Raw genomic sequence first — 23,128 nt, 5'->3', positions numbered from 1 at the left:
GAGCTACAAACGCCAGGACTATTATTAAATCACTGTGTCAGGAAAAAAGAAAAAGAAAAAAAAACCCTTTTGTAGGATTCAGTATCTCTAAATAATACAATTATATATTGCCTGTTATTTCTCCTCCCTTTGTACACCATCCGATGCTCCTGGCTGAAATACAATAGATACCACCTTCCTTCAGATACCCTTAGCAGTCATCTATCTTAAGCTTCTATAGAGGGGTAGCTGTACTATATAATGGATGGAAAATAAGATGTGTGCCTCCAGAATGTCTACTAAATCTTAAGTTGTATTTCGAGGTAAAGTCAATCATATTTTCATTATGTGTAGACATAGAATAATCACTAAAAGGCAGGCCATGGTTAGCTGGCTTGGTTGTATGGCCTACAGTCTCCAACTAAACCCCTTCTGATTTTTATCCTAACAGACAAGGCATTAAACTTTAACAGTGATATCTCAGTGATTTCCTTCATAGATTTGAGGAAGGTTAATCTGGGGGAAACTTCTATTATATTGTCAATATATGTGACATGCTTGGAAAGATGTATCATATAATAGGTCATTTCTCAATCCACAGGTATATACAAGAGGCAAGAGGAATGCAGCTCCTCACTGGAAGTATTTCCCATCATCAGTACCACCTGTCAGTATCTTTGCTGATGAAACACTCAAATCTCCAAAGACTGGTTGGATTTCTCTAAAGGTACCTACTCTCCATATCCAGCCTGTGTTCTTCTCTCCTAGTTTTAACCTTAGAGCATCGAGCAATCGTGTTGCTATTGAATAAACAGGTATGTGTGGCTCTTGGAACAAAAACAGAAAGAGAGGAAATAAAACATTCATTTTGAAACCCTGAATTTATGTCTGTTTGGGAGGAAAGACAATAATGTGATAAAAATAACCTTAGTTTTTTTACTGCACCTTTGCAGGGAGAGGGCGAAACTCTCTACTACTTAGTCAGCATAAGTCCGAGGAATCCAGGAACTGGTTCCCTGTACTATTTAATCCTAAGAAAACTGGGCTTCTGATTTTAATATTTTGCTTTCCTAAATTCTAGAGAATGATGAGTCCTGTGCCTCCCCATACAAGAACATGCAACTTCAGAGAGCTACCACACCCTGAAAACCATCCACTGCCTTCTACTTTAACACACCTGAAATGACTACTTAATTCTAAAAATAAAATATATATAGCAGACATCAACTTCTGAAGGCAAGATGTGAATACACACACACACTTTTGGTAATATAAAACAAGTAACAGGTTTAGAGAATGACCCTTTACTGTCAGAGAACTGCCACAGTATTACAACATTTCAGGAATCTGCTTTTTAATTTAGTCACTCTGCAGGATTGACATGCCTTGAGGATTAAATGTAAGATATAAACAGTCATTAAACACAAACACCTATGTTAGTTAGCCGGATATTAAGGGGGAAATATCACATATGTTTAGAGTTCCATTTGCAAATTCAGGAACATCAATTTCAAGGGCTTTGTTTTATGGCATGCCCTTAAGCCAAGAAGGAACACCAGGTTGCAATCAAGTAGAGGAAGGTAAGGCTTCTTATAGGAAAACTCTCACTACAATATCCTGTCCCCAGGATTCTCTTTCTTCACTTCAAAAGTGTCAGGAGAAGAGGCTTGCTGCTACTGTCTTGGAAGATGAATAGCTATAGCTGCTTGGACATTAATAGCTATACTTCTCTGGTATGAAGAGGAGGCTGAGAAACAAATTTCCATGCTGTTTATCTGATGGTACTTTAAGTAATGAAAACTGAAATTTGGTGGGTTTTCAGCACGCAGACACAATTTGAAACTTGCATCAAGTCCAAAGTTCCTTATTTGGCTCTGTTCTGTAAGTCCAGCATGCCTGTGAGTGTACATCTTAAATAACCAATTTGTAATAATTCAATCAGCCAGAAAGGTGCAGCTTTTCTAACTTTTCCAAACTACATTCCACACCTCTGGGCATCAGTGAAACACATTCTAACTGTGGTAAGCCTGATGAAGCACAGATAAAAATAACAGTCATCAGCTGTGGTTTTAAAGGCCTTGCTTCAACACAGTCAAATGTGTCAAGTGTTCATTCTCTAGATTCTTATGCTGTGGGTTATGAATAACTTTCCTTTCCTGGGAATAATTGAATATAACCCACTTGGGGTCCTGCTGTCTGTGAATTGCTTACACAAGAACACTGTTTAGGGAGTAGAAATTCCAATCCCCTCCCATTCTGCCTCATTGGATATTGGAATGAGAAGCAATGGGACATGGCTTTTAAAAGCAATTGTTTTTCACATTGCTTGCTACAAAGGTACATTATCACACATTCTCTATCCATACAATCCCTTACCCAATCACAGGAATGAAGATGCTACAAGTGACACTTCTGGTAGAATTTGGGTATCTGAGACCTGGAAAAGAGCCCAAGTCTGCAATCTACACTTGCTGAACTCCTATGTCATAAAGAAGGAACTATGTAAGGTGCGTGGTGGTTTTCCCATGCTAACCCTGAAAAGCCCCCGCTCTCATCACTGAGCACACATCATACTAGCAACTACATGGATATATATATATATATATCCACATGATTTTTTATTTCTTCCTGTATCTCCATAGAGTTAGTGAGTATATTGCACTCTTCCATAGAAAAAAGCCAGGGTGACAACCAATCATACTGACACTCAAGAGATGACATGGGGCTCAGAGATCTTCCTCCTAGACTATCAAATCATTTTATTAATAAACACCGGATTTTACTTCTTTCTAGAGGAACATGACCCAATATAAATGCAATAAGAACCATAAATATAATTTGTAGCTTTCTATCAATCACTTTTAGAAAAACTAAAAATAATTTAAATAATGTAATAGTATAGTTTACTTTCCCCAAGATAGCAAACGTATTTGAGAACAGAGTTAACAAATAGTACTTAGTAAGACTTTTGGCACACACAAACAATGTCTTCTTCTGAGGGAAAACGGACACCCATTCAAGAATCTTTACTTACTCTGTCTATAGTTCTTATGACAGTTAAGTATGGGTCTTCTGAGTTAGGTAGACTAAATAAACATTATAAAAAAGAAAGAGTTGTGAGGGGTGGGTAATGGGTAACAGGAAGATTGGCTGGGTTAGGTTAATTATTAATTGAAGCTGGTTTATTGCTCAAAACTCTAAGAATTTCCCCTAAGCTTACACGTATCTTTCATTTCTAACCCAAAGCACACACACTGAGCACATTCTGTGTACTTGACTCATGCAGGAAAACACAGCATAGTGTGTGCTCCTGGAAAGTTAGGTTATCACACAATCCACAGAGACTAAAGTATAATCAGAGCAGGAGAAGCACAAGTGCTACAATCCTGCACCACAGCAAGGGCCATAGCATCCTTCAGGTCTCAGTCTCTACTCATCACCATGTACACGCCTCACTATGGAAGAAAGGAAATGTACACTTTTGGTGATATACTGTTTATGATCTAATAAGGCCACTGAAGGACACCACATATACTTTCCTTTCTACTGCTGATGAGTAGGCATTTGAGCCATGTAACCTGCATAAAGTCAAGGTGTGAGCATTTTGAGTGCCAGTATTTTTCCCTGAAATTAGAATACACATCTCTGCTAGTAATACTATAACATCCAACCACACACCCCAACTCAAAATTCCCTGAGGTCATATTTGGATAAAGCTATTAGAAAGTCGGGAGCCCTAATTTTCTTTAAGAGACAGCAATATTTATGTTATTTCAATTGTTGTAAGCACTGAGCCTATGTGATACAAACAAATATATGTGGGTGGATTTTCTGTATGCCGACAGTGATAACACAATCAGGCAGACTCATTTTAGGGTATACAGACATCATAAAATATGCATTAAATTGTATTTATTTTTGTTTATGTAAATTCTCTCATATTTATATTATTCCCTTTCCCCAATTCAATATATTTAGACTTAACCTGGTCTCAATCACTGCATATTTAAAATGAAATGAAGACAAACAAACAAAAATCTCCACAAAACACCAAACACTGGCTTTCTCTGTAGTCAAAACTAAAGTCGATCAGATATACCCAATTTTTATTAATGTGCTATCAAATGTACTTCCCTAAAGAGCAGAGGTTTTTTAAGATTTTATTTTTGGTTTTAATTACATGAATATATGTGTGTGTCGATACACACACGTGAATGAAGTGACTGCAGAGGCCAAAAGAGGGCACTGAGTTCCCAGAAGCTGGGGTTTCCAACACAGTCCTCTGCAAGGAAAGTAGGCGCTCTCCGACATGACTGCCTAAACATGAGCTGAACAAGAAATACACCAAGAGACATGCCCAAGTGGATGAGGGGGACCATGAGGCGTCATCCCTACATGACAAACCACAGGCAACTAAAGGATGTTGAAAGCAGGAGAAACAGTCTTCTCAAGAAAAGGGCACATCAATTGGCTATCCAATACCAAATAGTTAACTTTGAAAACATACACATACATATAAGTAGCATTATACAGACTGAGCAGGGTGTGTGTGTGTGTGTGTGTGTGTGTGTGTGTGTGTGCGTGTGCGTGTGCGTGTGTGTGTGTGTGTGTGTGTGTGTGTGTGTGTGTACACGCGCACGCGTGTGTGTAACAACAATTAATAAAAAAAATGAGACCATGAATGTGAAGAAGAACAAAGAGAATCATATGGGAGACTTGGAGGGAGGAAAGGGAAGGGGAAAATGATGTAATTATATTATAATATAAAAATTTTTTAAAGTCATAAAAATACATATTTGAAAGAGAAGGTGATCTTAAGCACTGAGCCATCTCCAGCATCCAGAAGACAGAGTTTTAAACAGGATAATGAGATACTATTGCATCTAAAATGCCTTTAAGGTACTACTTTAAGAAAAAAAATATGAAAACATTGGGAAGATATTCACTAATAGAGCATAGCAGCCCTTACTTTATAAACATTGGCACTGGTTTCTGAAAACGAAACTATACCACACTGTGAGAATTGTCTTAACCCATCCATCACCTTGGTGTACATCTTTGAGAAAGTGCTCTACAGTGAGACTTGTAATGAGACATGGATAGGAGTTTAAGAGAGGTTAAAATGTGGTTACATTAGTGGACGTTGCTCTTTGTGATGACATGTACGATCATTAACCAAAGTTTGACTTGCAGGCTATTTGGATGGATGAACCACCATTACAGTTCTTCAAAGCCAACAGAGAATTGAAAGAACACAACCCCACAGTCTATGCAGATGGATAGAAAATATCTTTTCTGGAAGTATTTTTTACTTAACATATCAATCATAAATACAGCAGTTACAAATATGCTGTCTCAGAAGAATTTTTTTTTTCTTATATAGTTTATTTTCCTTCAGTTTCAATGCTGAATTCTAGAACACCAATGCCGGCTTCATACATTCATGGCATTGGGATCTCAAACTATCACCTTTCCCTCTTGTTCTACATTACTAAGCACTGTGGTAAATCACTGAGAATACACCATCTATCCTTTGAAATTATGAAGCAAGATGACAACAAGCACGCGGCAAGGTCATATGCTGGCTGGAAACAGGGCCTTTGGAGCCAGAACACTTGGTTCAGTCCCTAGGTCTCCCACACCCTAGCTACGTGTCCTTGGACAAACAGCTAAATGTCCAGAGTCTCCCCACACCTCACATTGTATCAGAAAAGTGGAGATTAAAACTCATCCTTTCTTACATATAGAAATTTAAGAGAGGGTTTGACATGCAATTAGTGCTATGTAAGTAATTGTAGTGGCTATCACTATAACTATATGCTATGACTAGACCATGTGATCTATTTTTATAACCACTACTTTACATTTTATCAAAAGGCCTGTATCTAATTCTCAGCTCTTTGGAGTTGATGCAAAAGGCCCTTTGATCCTTCACAGAAACTCAAATGGTAAGACACCTACCGGAACAACAGGTTTCAAACTCTGACCACTTGGGCTTGCAGCGCTTGGCTGGGCATCAGCATGTGGCCCTGGTGCTGGGTCACTGCTTCTCCTCACCAGCAGTGGAGTGCCTGCAGGACAAAATAAGAGGTGAGAGGTCAAAGGAACCCCAGGGAGAAGAGAATATATGGCACAATGTATTTTAATTAAAAGGGTTTATAACACGCTTTCATGTTTCACCATTCAGTTTCTTAGGATGCTTGTAAATGAATCCACGTAATGCTCTTCAGACATCTCTAGGTAAGGCAGCATGCATGCATTCAGTCTTTCAACCCTTGTCTTCCCTTACCTGCATTTTAAAACCAGCCACTGCATTTAACAGACGTGTTAGGCGATGCAAGACTGGAGAATGGGCAGTCTAAGAGCTGTCCTCAGAAGCACATGGGGTTTTAAATAATAATTATGCACAAGACTAATGAAGAAGTTCAAATGTTCAATGTAATCTTCTATTCAGTAGGCCTAGGAGCATAGTTATTATTGCTATTTGATGCTTCCCAAACCTTTTGAACAATGATACACACGGTATGCTCTGATGCTTAAGGCATTAATGTCTATTTAAGTATACAAGGGGATTGATTCTATTCTGTTCTTTTCCCTCTAAAGTAGACAAAACTGATAAAGAAAATAAGTTAGTTCTTCTAAAAATATATTCTGATTTCTTTTTAATTTAATAAAAGCTCCCACTATTAAATATTTGAGTCAGTTATTAAATTCTAAAAAAAAGATTAGAAAGTTCAAATGCAATTCAACCTCACTAGGGCTAGCAACCTGACCACGCTCACTTCAATTAGGCCTAAAATAATTTGCTTCATACAAAATTAGATGCTGTAAAGAAAAAAAAATCTGCTTGCAGTTTAAAAGTTACTCTCATAGAAAAATTAACATTTATTTATATACTTTTGGGAAAAGAGTGAAAAACAGTAGAATGTAATTTCTCCTTTATCAACATTCTGAAAATAATTTCTCAAACTTCACTAGCTACTCAGCTTAAAGGAACATTTCATCTCCATTTGAAGCTATTTACCAAACAGATTTCATAGGTGCTATGACATTCTATTCTTTTCTTTCTGTAGAAAACAAAAAAAATACTAACACATTTTACCCCCTTTTACAAAGAAGCTGCTTTCTTGAAAACAAATTTTTTCATAGTATGTTAATATGCAGTTTAAGATAGAGACACTTCAACAAAATATATTTTAAAAATCCCACAAACTTTCATTCTTTTTTATTAATAGATATGTCATACATTATTCTTTACTTCCTCTATCTCAACCAGGTTAAAAATATCTATTTGGCTCTATAGTTAACAATTGTTTCTTCAACAAAACTGGAAAAATAAACTAGACTAGAAGGAAAAAGTTCCTTAAAATTCAATTTCATATCAACTTTTTCACTTCTTCAGTTGCCCTATAGGCAAAATTTCTTTCAGGTTAAACCCCTAAGTTCCCAGTAGCATGACGAGAAGAGTTGGTTAAATGCAATATTCTTAGAGATAGAGCATGACATGGAAAGTCCCAAAAAACTTGGGGGAACAGGAAGGGAGACACCTTGAAACTCTCAATCATTTCCAAGTATTTAATGAGGTGAGTGCACTACAATTTAACAACCTCAAATCAGAAAAAAATAAAGAGGAAACAAGCAATGCCATTTTGGCTTACCATGCTGTTTTCTCACTGTCAAAAAAAAAGGCAATGGTGTAGCAGATAAAAGACAATGGTGAACAATAATTTCAGAAAATTTTAGTTTTTTGTTATTGTAATTTTTCAGCCAAATCATACAAACACACACTCATATACAGACATAAAAATACAAGTACATGCATACATATACATACAAACACATACACTTATACATACACGCATACACACATACACACAGACATACATACACACATACATACACACAGACATACATACACACATACATACACACATACACATATAGATACACATATTCACACACAAATGCATATATAAATGCATTTGCATATGTGCACAAATAAACATATATACACATATACATACATATACACACATAACACATAAACACACATACAGATAGACATATATACTCACACATATAAATCCACCTACACACATACATGCATACACCTATATACACATATAAACACATACATGTACATAAGTATAACTACACAGTAACACACATATATATACATGCATACATACACACATAATATATACACACATACAAGCATACACACGTCATAATGCTTTTTCTTAGATTATAAACATCTTTTTTTCAAACTTTAGAAGATAGTTTTTCTTCAACTTTGAGGATGGGATCCTCTGCCTCATCACAGTTTAAGACTACTGATAAAATATTAAACTATTTAAGATGCTTTTGAAGTAACAGGTATTCAGCATTCTGCATTTTGCCATAACTCGTAATACATCTCTCTAGAGATGACAATTCAGTATATTCCACTATATCAACTATTTAGAACATAAAAAATCATCCATTGTACTCCATTACTACGTATAGCTTTCACATTTCTATGTATCAGTTAAAAAGTTTAATTAATAAATATACACCAAAACCGCCAAGAAACCAATCAAGCTTTAAGATGGATGATCTGATCCATTTAGGATGAGCTGATCCTAAACTCAGCTCCTTAGAAAAAAGTTTCCCTCTGTGTTTTTTTTTTTCTTCCACATTTGAATGTCTCCTGTTGAGTCACCTTCTAATTTTTCCTTGGCTGTCTTAATGTGTTAATAACAAGTGCAAATCATTTCATACTGGAATTAATAATGAGCATCTCAAAATATGAACTGTTATCTCAGCTTTAAACAAACCCTCCTCATAGTATTTTTCAAATTGCCAACCCCTATTAGCAGGCTGCCGTCAAGGAGAGTCAGTGTTGTCACTCAAAGGCAGAGGGAACATCCTTGTGTTCAACAAAGGCAAGCAAGGGTTAATGATTAGGCAAATCCTTGAACACAGTAGAGCTGAAGTCACATTGCTCAATGAAGCTCATTAAATAAGAGGAGGTAACTGTCTAGTTTTTTTCCTTGTAGGGAGGGGAGGATAAACATGCATGCACACTAAAGGAGCTTGTGTTCTAATTGGTAGATGTTAATACTGCTAACTACCATACATCAGTACAGTGGACGAGACAATGGACTGTGGAGTCATCATGACTGAACTGTGCCTGTGCTGGTTCCATGTCATTGAAAGTGGACTGTTCTGTGACAGTATCTCCATTGAAAACCTGGTGTTAAAAACATGAAAGAGCTGATGGGTAGGGGGAGATACTAAGTCAGGTACAATATATAACTTTGATGATTGTGTATTCTTCAAACAGGAAGATCATCCATCTCTTCCCAAATTCCCCTCAAAGAAGAGCTGTCCCTTGACGTTTGTCATTAATGATGTTAGCCGCTTTCCAATAGATCAACTTCAGAAAATCAAAGCGAGTTTTAGGGAATATTATGTGAATGAAACCTAGCAAAAATCTAATTCTATGGCAACATATAGCCTTAATATTAGAATACACACATAAATACACAAATAAATACACACACACACACACACACACACACATATATATATATATATATATATATATATATATATATATATATATATGAGTAGAGTTCAGAAATGGGGAATGTTTTCTAATCATTGTGTTCTATCTAATTAGGATGCTCTTAGATTTTAAGGCAAAGTGTTCAGTTCAGCCCAAGAAGTCAAAGACAGCATTCCCTGGAGCCAGAGTTTAAAAGCCAGTGGAGGCAAAAATGAAATTAAATAAGGAATATTGCATGATACTTATGTCTACAGTTAAAAATTTGGAACTCAGCTGTGAGACAGGACCACTTCAGTGGGTGTTGGGGAGGCAATGACATTGAGCTGAGAAATCACAGTACTTTATCTTACTTACACAGAAGAAGACATGGGGGACAAGGAGCATGCCAGGAAGTTTCAGTATACATTAAGGTAGGCAACCCTAACAGGTGGGTGACATATAGATAACAGGGGAACCCATACCAATGCACACATATACTATGGAATATGTGAGTCTCCATTTTGTTTCTCTGGAGCCATGGAAGACAGTTGAGCTACATGTTTGGAGAAAAGAAACCCTGATGAGGTACATAGCTGATGATAGTTATGTCCCCATGGACATATCTTGTCATATTAAGTTCAATTCCATTGGAGTAGCACCAATGGGTACTTATCACTTTAGCCTCACTCTAATGCAAACTTACAAATTCACAGAGGGATTTTGTCTTAAAAATCTAAGGCTGTGGAGCCAGTTAGCACTGGCTGTGTTTAGATGGAGCTTGTTTATATGACAAGTGACATTAAATATTGAATTTGGAGGACATTGAAATACATGCCATGCTTGTGGAAGAAAAAAAGTATATTTAGTTTTCACATATTTATATGAATGATGTCATATTTTCTAGTTATTAAAAATTACCAGTTTAATGATGCTGAAAGTAGTACACAAAGGGGGTGCAGTTGAAACATCCAATATCCCTATTAAATATCCCTAAAGCATTTTGAAAAAAAATAGAAGAGGCAACAATTAATTAAAAGCTCAAATTGTTACACTAGCAGATCATTCATAACATAAAAGCCAACATGAATGGAAGGTGGGAGGTATTTTCTATATAATACAAGTTTCTGACTTTGATACATGCGTGAGCATTCTCACACACACACACACACACACACACACACACACACACACACACACACACACACACACACACGCCACAGCGTGGTAGGAGAGGGAGGGAGGTGAGAGAGATTTCTACATCAGAAGGTTGTGTTTGGATGGCGTTGCCTAAGTGACAAGCAATGTCATTTACTATTGAACTTGGAGGGCCTTGAAGGACAGGCCATTACAGAAAAAGAAACCAAGAATCTGAGGAATCATAACAGAGGAGGCTGTTGGCAGCAGAGGAAACAAACAATAGTGTTAACATGAGCTGCACGTCAAGACACAGGGACACATGTTCTAAATTGTATAGAGAGCAGCAGCAGCAATTTATTTATTTAAAGATGGTAAATGATCCTCCTTGGCAAAGTCAGAGGCCAGCTTGTCAGTATCAGTGTTGCTTCATCCCAAGGCAGCTATAGTGAATGTGAAGACATGACATTCTGTAAGAACAAGAGGGGCCCCGGCTTAGGAAGCAGGCAGGGTGACTCTGAGATGCAGAATGGAGTGTCTTCAGCCAGAAGCAGAGATGGAGACAAGCTTCAGGAGAAAATGGGAGATTCTGGCAAGTGATTACAACTGTATTCTAACAAGGGTGAGCACAGTGATCCTTAAGTGTCTTGCATGAAGAACAATGGACATTGACTCCTAATGATTTGCTTTTAATCTGAAATGATCCTGTTGGCTTCAGAAAACAAAGACTAGAATTTTCAATCAAGCTAATCCACAAAGATGCAAACGAAGCTGTTACTGGAAATCCTGTTGGAGCCCAGACTGAAAATCTAGAGACAAAAGTGATATAAGCAAAGTCAATTGATAGGGAAGTACCTTTCCATATCACATGCTAAGAAAGAAAGAGCCAAGACTCCCTGCTCTAGAATCCTCAAATGAATGGCATGAAAATCCATGAGCTGTTAATGAAACCTCAGAAGAGAGTTTAGAGGAGAATGTGTGTTGGGGGAGAGGGGAAAGGAGGAAGGTTGCCATGACAGCCCATGAGTGTAAAGAAAGTGCTAAGTGCTGCCCTATCAGAGTCTTCACTTCCCTCTGTTGTGAAAAAATAGTTCCCTCAGTGCCATGGAAATCATGGAAAGAAACATTTGGAGAGTTTACAGAAAAGAAAAACCATATTCTTCTAATATTGCTGATACAAAATGACAAGATAAATAGGAAGCGAAATCCTAAATAGAAACTTTTAAATTGGTATAGCTCTGACATCAACCATGATTGGAATTGCAATTGGTAGAAAATTTTATAATTTTAAAAATAGTTAAAGAAATAGGAAAAATTATGGGGAGTTGGGATTGCTTGTCTGCTAACATGGGCTGCATCTCAGTGTCTGTACACTGGATTTCTTCAGCTGACTCTGCAAGTACTCACCCTAGGATGCTACTCCGAGATTATTTTGAGGTATCAAATGTGCTGAATGTATTTTTTATTAAAATATTAGTTTGTCCTCCGGAAGTTTGTTCAAAAGGCCGAAGCTCAGGAAACCTGCCTCTTAATGCTGGCTCTCGCATTGTGTAACCCATGAAATCCACTCCCTTTTGATGTCTGCCTCACCAGCAAAATGAACAGGTTGCCATGTTGGGTAGCTACCCCAATGTCCTATTCCAGGTCTAAAGGAGACAACAGAATTTGAAGTCCAAAGAAGTCATTTCTCACTTGACTTTTAAGACATCTTTCTTCACTTTATACTTTGTGACTATGGGTCCTATCCTCTCTGTGGATAAGAGGGAATGGGATATTTTCAAAATATTAGAAATTATTTTAATCTTTTTTAAAAGATTTTATTTATTTATTATATATACAACATTCTGCTTCCATATATATTTGCACACCAGAAGAAAGCATCAGATTTCATTACAGATGGTTGTGAGCCACCATGTGGTTGCTGGGAATTGAACTCAGGACCTCAGGAAGAGCAGTTGGTGCTCTTAATCTCCGAGCCATCTCTCCATCCCCAATTATTTTAATCTTAAGTAGGCAGAAAGAAAGCATTGGAAAAATGCAGATAAAAGAAAAGACGGTGGAAAAATATGGGAGAGGCAGTTATTTGCCCACAGTTTCTTGGACATCACTCTCCTGGAATGTATCTGTTTGGCAGGTGATATACTTTTCATCCTGTCAATACTTGAATAAAACATGCCTGGTGGAAGTAGCACAACGTTTGTTTTTGAAGACAACTAGGTATCTCTGTGTGTGTGTGTGTGTGTACGTTTATGAGCCTCAAAAGGGCTTGTTCAACTGATGCCTAACAAACGACACAGCACTGATACCTGGAGACCCATAAAAAAATTGGTAACGATATCAATAGCTGCACAATTTATAGCCAAGCACCGAACAGAGATCACTTTCTCCACAGGAGTGAGTGACCTGCCCTGGAGCCTGGCTGGTGATGAATGCAGCAGCTGTGACATGCTTTCAGACACTGTGATGGAAAAACCACACAGGAGAAACGAAGGCTGATTTCAGGTACTCCAGAAGCTTCAGTCTTAAATATCAATCCATTAGGAAAGAGACTCCCAGTATTACTATAAAAGGGGGGGAGTGGAATATGACTAACATTTAGGGCCATTTATCTTTCATTTCAAACTACAAAGGCTGTTCTTGTTCGATACTCGATGGAACAAACACTACTGATTCACAGAAATCCTCCTGATCTCACAATGGGTAACAAGGGATTCAGAGGAGCAAGCCTCTTTGAGAGTTTGGAGATACCTCAATAGAGTGCTGTTGCCATCAGAACAAGGGAAGAGTTTACAAGACTTTTATTGGAAATTACATTTTTTTCTCTGAAGATAGCAGTGCCTTCACCATCATGTGTATTGTTAACATTCCTGAGTGTCTGGGCTCTTTCAACTATAGAAGTTTCCACATTTCATCTGCTTGGCATATACAAATTTATAACTAAAGTATTTTATGTTATTCATTCATTCATTCTATGTAGGGGCAGTTAATTCCAGGTCCTATCATATGTTAGACACCAAGTGTTAACCAAAGGGTTTTCAAGGTAAACAAAGTTCCTAATGTTTAAAAGGTAAACACTCATAAAAGACAAATCATAATACATATATATATATGTATATATGAATTAATAAGCCCAAATAAAGTCTACTAAATCATTGAGATTGGAAGGGGAAACTCAACTTGTATAATTGACCTTAAATTCTTTGTTCTGGTTTTCAATGACTTCAGGGGCTTACCCAACCTTCTTGTCTAATTATATCACATGCTAATTTCTTTGCCATGTCCTTCGTGCAGACCAGGACCACCCATAGTTGCCTAAATGTGTCCCATGTCCTTTGACTCTAATATTACCATCTGCTGTAAAGCTGTCATCATTTCTAGGCCTATTCCCAACAGCAATGAGCTGTCTCTACTTCCCTACAATGTCCAAATGTCAGAACTTCAGGGCTTCCTATACATGGCTTTTTTACAAGTTGTGTGTGTGCGTGCGCGCGCGTGTGTGTGTGGTTATGGAAAATGTTTATAGAATCAAACACTGGTTATTGCCGTGTGTTGGTGGCGCACACCTTTAATCCCAGCACTTGGGAGGCAGAGGCAGGCAGATCTCTGTGAGTTCGAGGCCAGCCTGATCTTCAGAGCAAGTGCCAGGATAGGCTCCAAAGCTACACAAAGAAACCCTGTCTCGAAAAGCCAAACAAAACAAAACAAAACAAAACAAAAAACAAAAAAAAAAACAAAAAGCCCCACTGGTTATCACTGGCCATCACATGAGTGAAAGTTTGTGTCAACTGATGTAGCTGTTCCCTAATTTTGTGACCCAAAGGTGAGTGGGAGGCTGCAGTCTCAGTAATGTGTTCTATTTGTATCTATCACTGGAAGTGTGTGGATGCAGATGCAAACAACAGCAAGATTTGAAATGGACAAAACCAGAGACTAGTTGATGAGAGATTTATTCAGTCATCAAATGTATAAAATCATAAGGGATAATTCAGTTCTCATTGGCATCTTGACAGATGGGAGGTTCTCTAACTGGGATGTACTTGGAAATGCAGCATGGAATTAAAATCCCCACGCTACTAGAATAAAAGCCTGTAGCAATTTCATGAATTACAGGTGTGCACATCTGAAGGCCTATGGTTATCTATCCCCCAAAGCATTATTTAAACAAATACAAAATGATTATCAAGTTAGAGTGAGGATTGATTTATAAATTTATTCCATTAAAATGATACAACATAGGAAAAGTCATAAATAATATAAAGACAAAATTCAGAGACCAGTATTTAAGCATTAACAAAAATATAGCAATTAAATATTATTTTTATATTTTATGGTATCTTTAATATTACCTTTACTAAATTTATAATTGTTAATTTTATTATTCTAAAAATAATTTATACATTTTGCATTTAAATTTCTTAAATTTTGCATTTAAAATTCTTGCTCCTTTTAAAAATATTAATCTGCCCCAATTTTCCTCCAATTAGATCCTAACAAAATGTGGCCCTGTCTCTGTCTTTGTGGATGTTGCTACATCTTACTCTGGCTTATGCTAATACTTATATTTCACCTTGTAGTTCGTGAATTCAGCATTAAAATTTCAAAAATGGATGTCTAAATTATTCCAGATAGTTTTTAGGTCTTCTCGACATTACCAGCATTCAATGCACAAAATATTATCATTGAAGATCCTGTAGGGTAATGGGAAGAAGCTGAATAAACAGAGGCCTGGAGAGGTGACTCAGTGGTTAAAGTGTTTACTCAGAGCATAGGGAAGGAATTCAGATCCCCAAACACCCACATAAATGCTTAGTAGTTGTGGCAGCCCATTTGTAATTCCAGTCCTACAGGGCTGAGACAGGATCCCCAGAGCAAGACTAGCCATATATGGCACAAGCTCTTGGATTAAGAGACCTGGCCTCAGAGCATGAGGTTGAGGGGATACCCACCAGCAGTAACCTCCACTTTTCACATGCACATGACCTCACACAGAGGTGCTCAGTTAGTTGTGGTTTGAACAACAATGGCCTTCATAAGCTCATGCATGTAACTCTTGGCTCCCAGTTGTTATAACGGTTTGGGAAGGATCAGAAAGTGTGGTCCTCTTGGATGAGGTGTGTCACTGAGGATGGGCTTTAGAGTTTCCAAAGCCCTGCCACTCCCAGTTAGTAGTCTCTTCCTGTCTTGTTGTTGTTGCAACACGAAAAGCTCTTAGCTACTGTCCAGCACCATGCCTGCCTGCCTGCTGCCCTGCATTCTCCTGTGATACTAATGGACTCACCTTCTGATACTGTAATTAACTATTTCTTCTGTAAGTACCCTGGTTATGGTATTTCTTCACAGCAATAGAAAAGTAACTAAGACATGTGTTAGTTATGATACCATTAACATACCCACACATACACATCACACACATAAAGAAAGGAAAACAGAAAAATTAAAAAAATAAATGAATTAAGGCAAGCATTAAGGGTAATTATAAAATGAGTTTACGCCAAGAATGCAAAGGAAAAAGGCAAGCAAAGGAGAAAGAGGAAGCAATAGTCCATTGCCAATTCTTTACTGGCAAGAAGCTCCCAAAATCCTATAGGAACCCTAGCAAATGGACACTTAACAGGGTACATGCGAAACAGAAGTAAACAGAAATACAAGCGTAAAGACCAAGCTTTCAAACCAGAAATACCTGGACTCTAAAAGGTCTCTGAAGAGGGATTTATTTTTTTTTAAGACCAAAAAGCATCCTAGCCCCCATCCGTAAATAAATTGCTACTGTCAGATTTGTTTCCCTTCACCCAACACTTTTTTTCTTCAGCATCAACATTTATTTTAAAACAAACACCATTCACACTAATACTGCATATGTTATCACCCTTGCGACTTAATGGTAAACGAACAGGAAAGTGACATCAACACCAACATTAAACAGCTCAAGTGGAGGCGCTGAGATCCTGACTAAGGTCTTGTCAATTACTGTGCTTTATGACAGAATTCATTGCCCTGCCACTTGATCTTCCAGGTTCCTGTAGTTTATAGTGTCAGATGCTAGATATTTATGAGATAAATTTATATTCATAAGATTGATGGTAACCCACGGAAGAGCTAGACAGATGATATTTGAGTTTACTTGAGAAGATTCTTCAGGACAACTGAATTATCAACAATCTTTGAAATGCAGAAAAATAGATAAAATGATACAACGGTCATTTTAGTCAGGGTTTCTACTACTGTGATAAAACCCCATGAGGAAAAGAAACTTGGGGAGAAAAGGGTTTATTTGAGCTTCCAAATGGCAGTTCATAGCCTATCACTGAGAGAAGGAGGGCAGGAACTCAAGGAAAGAACCTGGAGAGAGGAGCTGAAGCAGAGACCATGGAGGGATGCTGCTTCCTAGTTTGTTCCCCATGGCTTGCAAAACCTGCTTTCTTATATAACGCAGGACCACCTGTCCAGGGTGGGACCACCTACGGGGGGATGGGTCCTCCCCATCAACCTTTAGTCAAGAAGATTCTCCACAGGATTAACTGAAGGCCAATGTGGTTGGGACATTTTCTTACTTGGAAGAATTGAGAGACCTTCTTTCCAGACTTTATATCAAATTGAGTTTGTTTCAAATTGACTAAACGGTAGCCAGTACAATGGTATGAAGTACATTCATAGTAGGCAGAATGGTACTTTGTTTTAGAAGGTAGCAGCTGGTATCCAGGCATTGATGCTGATTTGCTCAGGCAGGGAAAGGACATGAACTTCATGACTAGGGAGCCACTAACTAATTGAGAAGTCTAAGGAGTGATTAGAAGAACACTACCAGAAAATATATAAATGTAAAGGTTTTAAATTTCTCTAACTGAAACAATGGTGATGTTCTAACAGGAGACACTAGCATGATTTTAGGTAGAGATTAAAATAATTTTGAAAAGGCATTTGTACATAATGAGTATCTGAACACATCAGCTGAGAAAGTCAGTGAGGAACTGTCTTCCTTGTTTAGTTAATAATTCACTTGTAAATCCCTGAAGTGAATTTTGATCTATGTCTGGGCAGGGGTATGGAACTGGGGTGACTGCTAGACTCAGGGTAAAGCATATTTGGAATGATTCTTCAGTGCAATCCAAAGCTCTTAAGAACAATTCATATGCCCTAAATTTCATGCTAGAACATCTAGTGAGTGGACTCTTCACTAGAAGATAAGGGAGAAACAACCAACCCTTTCACACCATTGAACTGTACTTGCCAACTATTACTGGCTACATCAAATATTAAATTCAAATCTCCAAGTCCTTCTTCATAAATGAGAAAGATCCACAAGTCAATTCTAGGCATCCTGGGCACAAATTTATAGGATTTATCAGCTGCATTTGAAACCTTTGATTATTCTATTTTATTGGATCATTTGGTTTCCTGACAAAACTGGAGGAAGAACTGAGGTATGAAGAGCCACAGTTATCCCTATGGGACACTTAAAATCCTGTTTTATTCTCCTGTCTAAGTGTCCACATGCTGTAAAGGACTTCTCAAGACCTCTTTTCTGATGATGTGGAAGGCAGTTTCTGCTTAACAACACTTAAAATTCTAAACAAGTGTCATCAACTGTGGCTCATTGCAGAAAAGAGAGGTCCAGGGCTTCTCCAGCAGGGAGCATGCCTAATGAAAGTACCAGATGAAAATCCAGGCTCTTTGCTGCATTGGAGACATTTCCAACATTTGCATCTTCAGTTTGAGACCTCATTTACTGACCCATATCTGCTCCTGGAGCCCAAGGCTCACTTTTAACAGCAGGCATCTTCTGCATCTGGCAGGTAGGAAGAGGTCATGTTCTGTCCATGATGTCAAAATGATCCAGCTGTCCAAGCCTTTGTGATCTCATATTAGACAAATGAAATCTAATACACTTTAAAGTACTCTGCGAGACCACCCAGATGTTTCATATGGCTGCTGTTTTGCTACTAAACAGGTCCGTTACACAGGCTGCAGAACATTACCCCAGCTGACTGATTCACCCAGTGGCAGAGTAAAGCAATGATCCACAGATCATTATTGGCCTTTCTGTGTAACTGCACATCAATTTCAATGTGCACTAAAGTGCAAAGGCCATGGGAACAAAACCTGGTTGCACTTATATGATTCACCAAGAAGAGACAAGTTACCGATAATAGCATCATTAGAGTATTAATTTTTTATTTATTGTTTAGTTTATATCCATTGGTGTTTTTCCTGCATGGATATCTGTGTGAGGGTGTCCAGTCTCCAGGAACTGGATTTATAAACAGTAGTGAGCTGCCATTTGGTTGCTGGGAATTGAACCCAGGTCCTTTGGAAAAGCAGCCAGTGCTCTTAAACCACTAAGCCATCTCCCCAGCTAGAGTTCTAAATTTTAAAGGACAGACATTTGAACATAAGAATGTCTATTGAAGCTGAAGTAAGAATGCAGTCAGAATTTAAAATACTCTTCATGGATAAACTTTTGAGAATCAGGATAATCAATAGGTTTTTATTAAATATAAACATTTCATTAACTCAGTGCCTGGAAGAATCAAATATATTTTAAAGGATTCAATTTTTTTTTTTCTTTTTTGGTTTTTTGAGACAGGGTTTCTCTGTGGCTTTGGAGGCTGTCCTGGAACTAGCTCTTGTAGAACAGGCTGGTCTCGAACTCACAAGGATTCAATTTTTATTACTTTTTTTTCCCATGGGTTTTTAAGAAAACATCATAGTATATCAGAAAATGACTATTAACATTGTGGCAACACCTGTTTTATCTAGCTTATGCTATCATAATTTTATGTTACTGCTTCTTAGAGCTGTACAGTGTTAGGTTGATACTTATTAAAACAGAAGAGCATGAAAGAGCCCATATTATTAAGAAGACGTTATGTAACAAATTATAGCAGAATCTGCTGAGATGAAAGGTAGCCTGATGACAAACCCGGACAGGTCTACCACCTCTGACAAACATCAAATCGAAGGCGCTGACAAGAGGTCACTATCTACATCAGTCAGCCTTTGAACTCATCAAATGGTTTCGGAGATAAGTGCCCTTTAATTTGAGACAAAGGAGAACAATCTCATCTTTCAGGTCTTGTTGCCACAGGAAAAGCCAACATGCAGTGCTGCTTTCAAAAAAGAGCACAAGGGGAAAGGAAGAGGTGTGCTGTGAGCTGGACAGGAAACTTTGGATGCTAGCGAAATTGTCTTTCTGTGGTGCTAGCCTTGTTTTAGATAACACACACGCACCCAAGCACAAATCCACACACACATGCACCCACACCCACACACACCCACCCACACCCACCCCCCCCCACACACACAGAGAGAGAGAGAGAGAGAGAGAGAGAGAGAGAGAGAGAGAGAGAGACGGCACATAGCTCTCAAAATAAGATAAGCAGAATTAGCAGGCATACCAGTAACACTACTTTATAGTTTGTTTCTCGTGTACACAATGAAGTGAGCTATACGGTATCTTTTTTAGCTTGTGACAGTCTTTCCATGTGTTCTTAAAGTTTCCTATTTTTACCAAAGACTTCTGATGTCCCTTATCCACAGCCACTGGTCACACTCAGAAGTAGCCTTTAAATGGTTTTCAAAGAGAAAACTCAGCAATTTCAAACTAGATTTACATACTATAATAAAAAGACTCACAACATAGTAATGGTTGGATTCTCAACAAGGAATATGAGTAACACATTTTATCTGAGGGTGGGAATAAAAAGACTCCCCAGGAGGATGCAAGGGGTGGGGTGGGGGTCACAAAGTCACATGACAAAAGGCTATACAGATTATGATGTGAGGAATTAATGGTCGTGAAACAATTTGCCATTGCTTGTACTCATATATTCTAATTTTATAAGCTCTTATGTTTAGAATACAGATTTCATAAGCCCTTATGTTTAGAATAGATTCCGTTTCCTATCTAAAACAAACATATGGTATCAAGCAGTCTTTTAATGCTCAGATTTAAATTAGTTTTAAAGAGATAAAAAGACTGAAATAGTTCTGCTATTTGTGCATGCTTAACAGCAATATTTATGTCAACATATTGGCAAAGGAAATCTAAGGATCCCTGTATCTCACTGGGCCCATGATTTCATTTTAGAAGAAATGCAACACAATGGCCTAACGTGTTTACAGTGTTGTATATCAGTAAGGTGGAATGAAAGACTAGTGGACTTGTCTTCACTAGCTTTGCTGCAGACAATTCAATTCTACATTGCAAAGCAACCTACTAAGTAACCTGACTGTATCTGTCTATGATAGTTTGTCACATTTAGATAGCCCACAGTCGCTGTGACTTTTTTTTTATAGTACATAAAACACACAGCCAGTGTCTTCCCAGGTTCCAAGGAGTCTGGGCTGCTTTCTTTGAGATTTACTGCAACAAAATCTCTTCCTGCTAGTAGTAGGGTTTCTCAACCTTGAGTCACACCTCATTTGTGAGTCTTGAACATAAATTAAGGGGCTTAGCATTGTAACCCATGGATGATACAGGAAAAGTGACAGCATAGAAAGAAAAGAGAAGTTCTGAAGCTGCTTCCCTGGAGGATTCTCCACAGCTGCTTTGCAACAGGAAACTAGGCAGGAAGTCTCTAGGGATTATCAACTCCTTATGGAACCATATCTAGTCCAAGATTCAGTCTAGTTACCCTCCACAGCCCTCTGGGTTTGGAGATTTATGTACTGATTAACATTTATCTTCCCTAGTCATTTACTGGAAACCTGCTAAGTTCTAGGAAATGTGTTAATTCCTGGGAAAACAAAGATTACTGTGACACACACTCTTTCACATTCAAAGGGCTCTAAGGAGAGGAATTTGTATATAATAATATGTAAGACAATATCACTTGAAATATCTAAGAAGCCACTGAAAATTATGTAAGAGCAGGAAGACTATAGCTATAGCAGTTGAGGGGGCTTTACAGGACAGTTGATCCCTGTGAGTATTCACATATCCATCCATGCATCCATGTATTCATGTTCCATGCATCCATCTGTCCATCCATCCATCCATCTACCCAAAGACTATGTTTAAGGGATGACATAGAAGCTAAGAGAAGCCTACATGAGTAAGATGCAGAAATACATTAGAAAAATATAAAAGTGTATAGTAAAAAAAGAGGTTTGCAAGATAAGGCAAGAAAAGAAAATGATGACAGGTACCAGGTCTAAAGATGCCCCAAAGAATGGAGAAGTTATTTGTCTATTGGAGTTAAAGAAGGTATGACTGGTGATGAGTGATGGTGGACAGCAATGAAAGGTTCAGACAGCACAAACAAAACTGGCCCATGCCTTAACACAGCAAAATCATGACAATCATGTACATATATACTTGTGAATTATTTAATACTGAGGACACAAGACAATGAGTGAAATATGCCAACACAGTGAGAGTAGAGATAACATAACAACCACACAGGTTGAAACAGAGACATCAGTTCAATTTTAATAGATTTCTGCTTCAAATATTTGGTTTTGAATATCTTTAATAAAACACAATCAACTCCTTTCTTATACCACAATGATTCTATGCAATCTACTGGCATTTTATTCTTTGTAGTGCTGTTGGAAGGAGAAATGTTTTCTTGACTTCCTTTTCATTGTTAGTGCACACAAATGCAACTGGTGTCTTGAAACTTAATTGCATTTATCATTCTTAAGAGTTGATTGATATGAACTTTTGTATGTAAAAGAGTATGCTAGCTATGAACAGAGATAATTTATTCTTTTTTAATTTGGAAACCATCTTTTATTTTTCTTACCCAATTGCTTGGGCGAGTAGTGCTATAAATATCAAACGTAAGTACTAAGAGTGAATACCCCTGTTTGTTCCTGATAGAAGAACAAACACTTTCAGGGTGGGGACATAGACCAGTTGGTATGGTGTTTTCCTGGCTTCTGTCCCTAGCACCACATAGACTGGGTATGGTGTTGCATATAAATAATGCTAATACTCAATGAGTAGAGGAAGGATCATCAGGAATTCAGGTCATTTTCAGCCACCAGTGAAATTGAGGCTGTCCTGGAATGCACAAGACCATCTCAAAACAAAATGTTTCAGTTTGTTTGTTTGCTTTTCCTTTGAGCATGATGTGTACTACCTTATGGCCTTGTCTGAACTGGTAAGCTTTAGTGCAGAGCTTATAAACCGGAATTGTTAGAGCTTTTACTAAAAAATAATGTTGTATTTTGTCAAATAATTTTGTTAGTTTTTAATATTGAAATGATGGGTTTTTCACATTTATTGAGATCATTTTATCATTTATTCTATTAATGTATGATTATATATCTATACATGGAAAATTATAAGACATTGATGGAAGGAGTTAAAGATACAAACAAAGGGAAAGACATCTCTCCTCAGGGATTAAAAAAAGTACTATTGTTCAAATTTTCATACTATATAAAAATTCAATGCTATATCTACCAAACTTCCAATGGCATTTTTCACAGAGATTTTAATTATTCTAATAATTATATACAACCAAAAGGCTTACATGG

At 37.6% G+C, this 23,128-nt stretch overlaps 1 protein-coding gene across 5 annotated transcripts in view; it reads right to left on the bottom strand.

Moving 5' to 3' along the window:
- Window positions 1–23,128, bottom strand: part of LOC100770975 (partitioning defective 3 homolog B) — a 1,032,377-nt gene that overhangs the window by 542,270 nt on the left and 466,979 nt on the right. For all 5 annotated transcript variants that reach the window (XM_035440979.1, XM_035440980.1, XM_027397031.2 and 2 more), the window contains one exon: window positions 5,941–6,050. In XM_035440979.1, the coding sequence (XP_035296870.1) occupies window positions 5,941–6,050 (110 nt within the window). The remainder of the gene's footprint in view (window positions 1–5,940; window positions 6,051–23,128) is intronic.

Source organism: Cricetulus griseus, chromosome 2 (genome assembly GCF_003668045.3).
Source record: "Cricetulus griseus strain 17A/GY chromosome 2, alternate assembly CriGri-PICRH-1.0, whole genome shotgun sequence".
NCBI lineage: Eukaryota > Metazoa > Chordata > Mammalia > Rodentia > Cricetidae > Cricetulus > Cricetulus griseus.
This window is presented reverse-complemented; position numbering and strand designations above follow the sequence as displayed.